Here is a 383-nt window from a genome sequence, read left to right as displayed (position 1 = left end):
GCCGCCAGGAAGAGTCTGTAACCTGGGGAAAAGCCCCAGCCTCAGCACCCAGCAGGACAGGACACACTGGCCAAGGACAGTAAGCCCTGCAGGAAGCAGCACAGCGTGGGGCAGGGGGACTGGTACCTCTGTCCGGGCAGAAGCCCCACTTCTTGTCGGTGTCATAGTTGCTGGTGGTGGCACACCAGAGCTTGCCGTCCTGCCGGCCCTGGCTGGTGCAGGCGCTGTAGGACTGTCCCAGTCAGTGGGGCTGGCCCCGGGCCCAGCCACACCAGCTGGACTCTGAGACAGCCCTGAGACCCCTCAGGTGCCCACGCTGTGCACTGCGGCTGGGGACCGGCCAAGCCACACACCCCCTCCCCACGTGTCCCTCCCCGCTCGCA

At 66.8% G+C, this 383-nt stretch overlaps 1 protein-coding gene across 1 annotated transcript in view; it reads right to left on the bottom strand.

Annotated features, from left to right (window-relative positions):
• The window catches only part of LOC104502288 (matrix metalloproteinase-9-like), a 4,899-nt gene that overhangs the window by 2,035 nt on the left and 2,481 nt on the right, over positions 1-383 (bottom strand). The window contains exons 5-6 of the mRNA XM_010146244.1: positions 127-237; positions 3-22 (exon numbers count right to left, since the gene is read on the bottom strand). Coding sequence (XP_010144546.1) covers positions 3-22; positions 127-237 — 131 coding nt within the window. The remainder of the gene's footprint in view (positions 1-2; positions 23-126; positions 238-383) is intronic.

Source organism: Buceros rhinoceros, unplaced genomic scaffold (genome assembly GCF_000710305.1).
Source record: "Buceros rhinoceros silvestris isolate BGI_N320 unplaced genomic scaffold, ASM71030v1 scaffold20892, whole genome shotgun sequence".
NCBI lineage: Eukaryota > Metazoa > Chordata > Aves > Bucerotiformes > Bucerotidae > Buceros > Buceros rhinoceros.
This window is presented reverse-complemented; position numbering and strand designations above follow the sequence as displayed.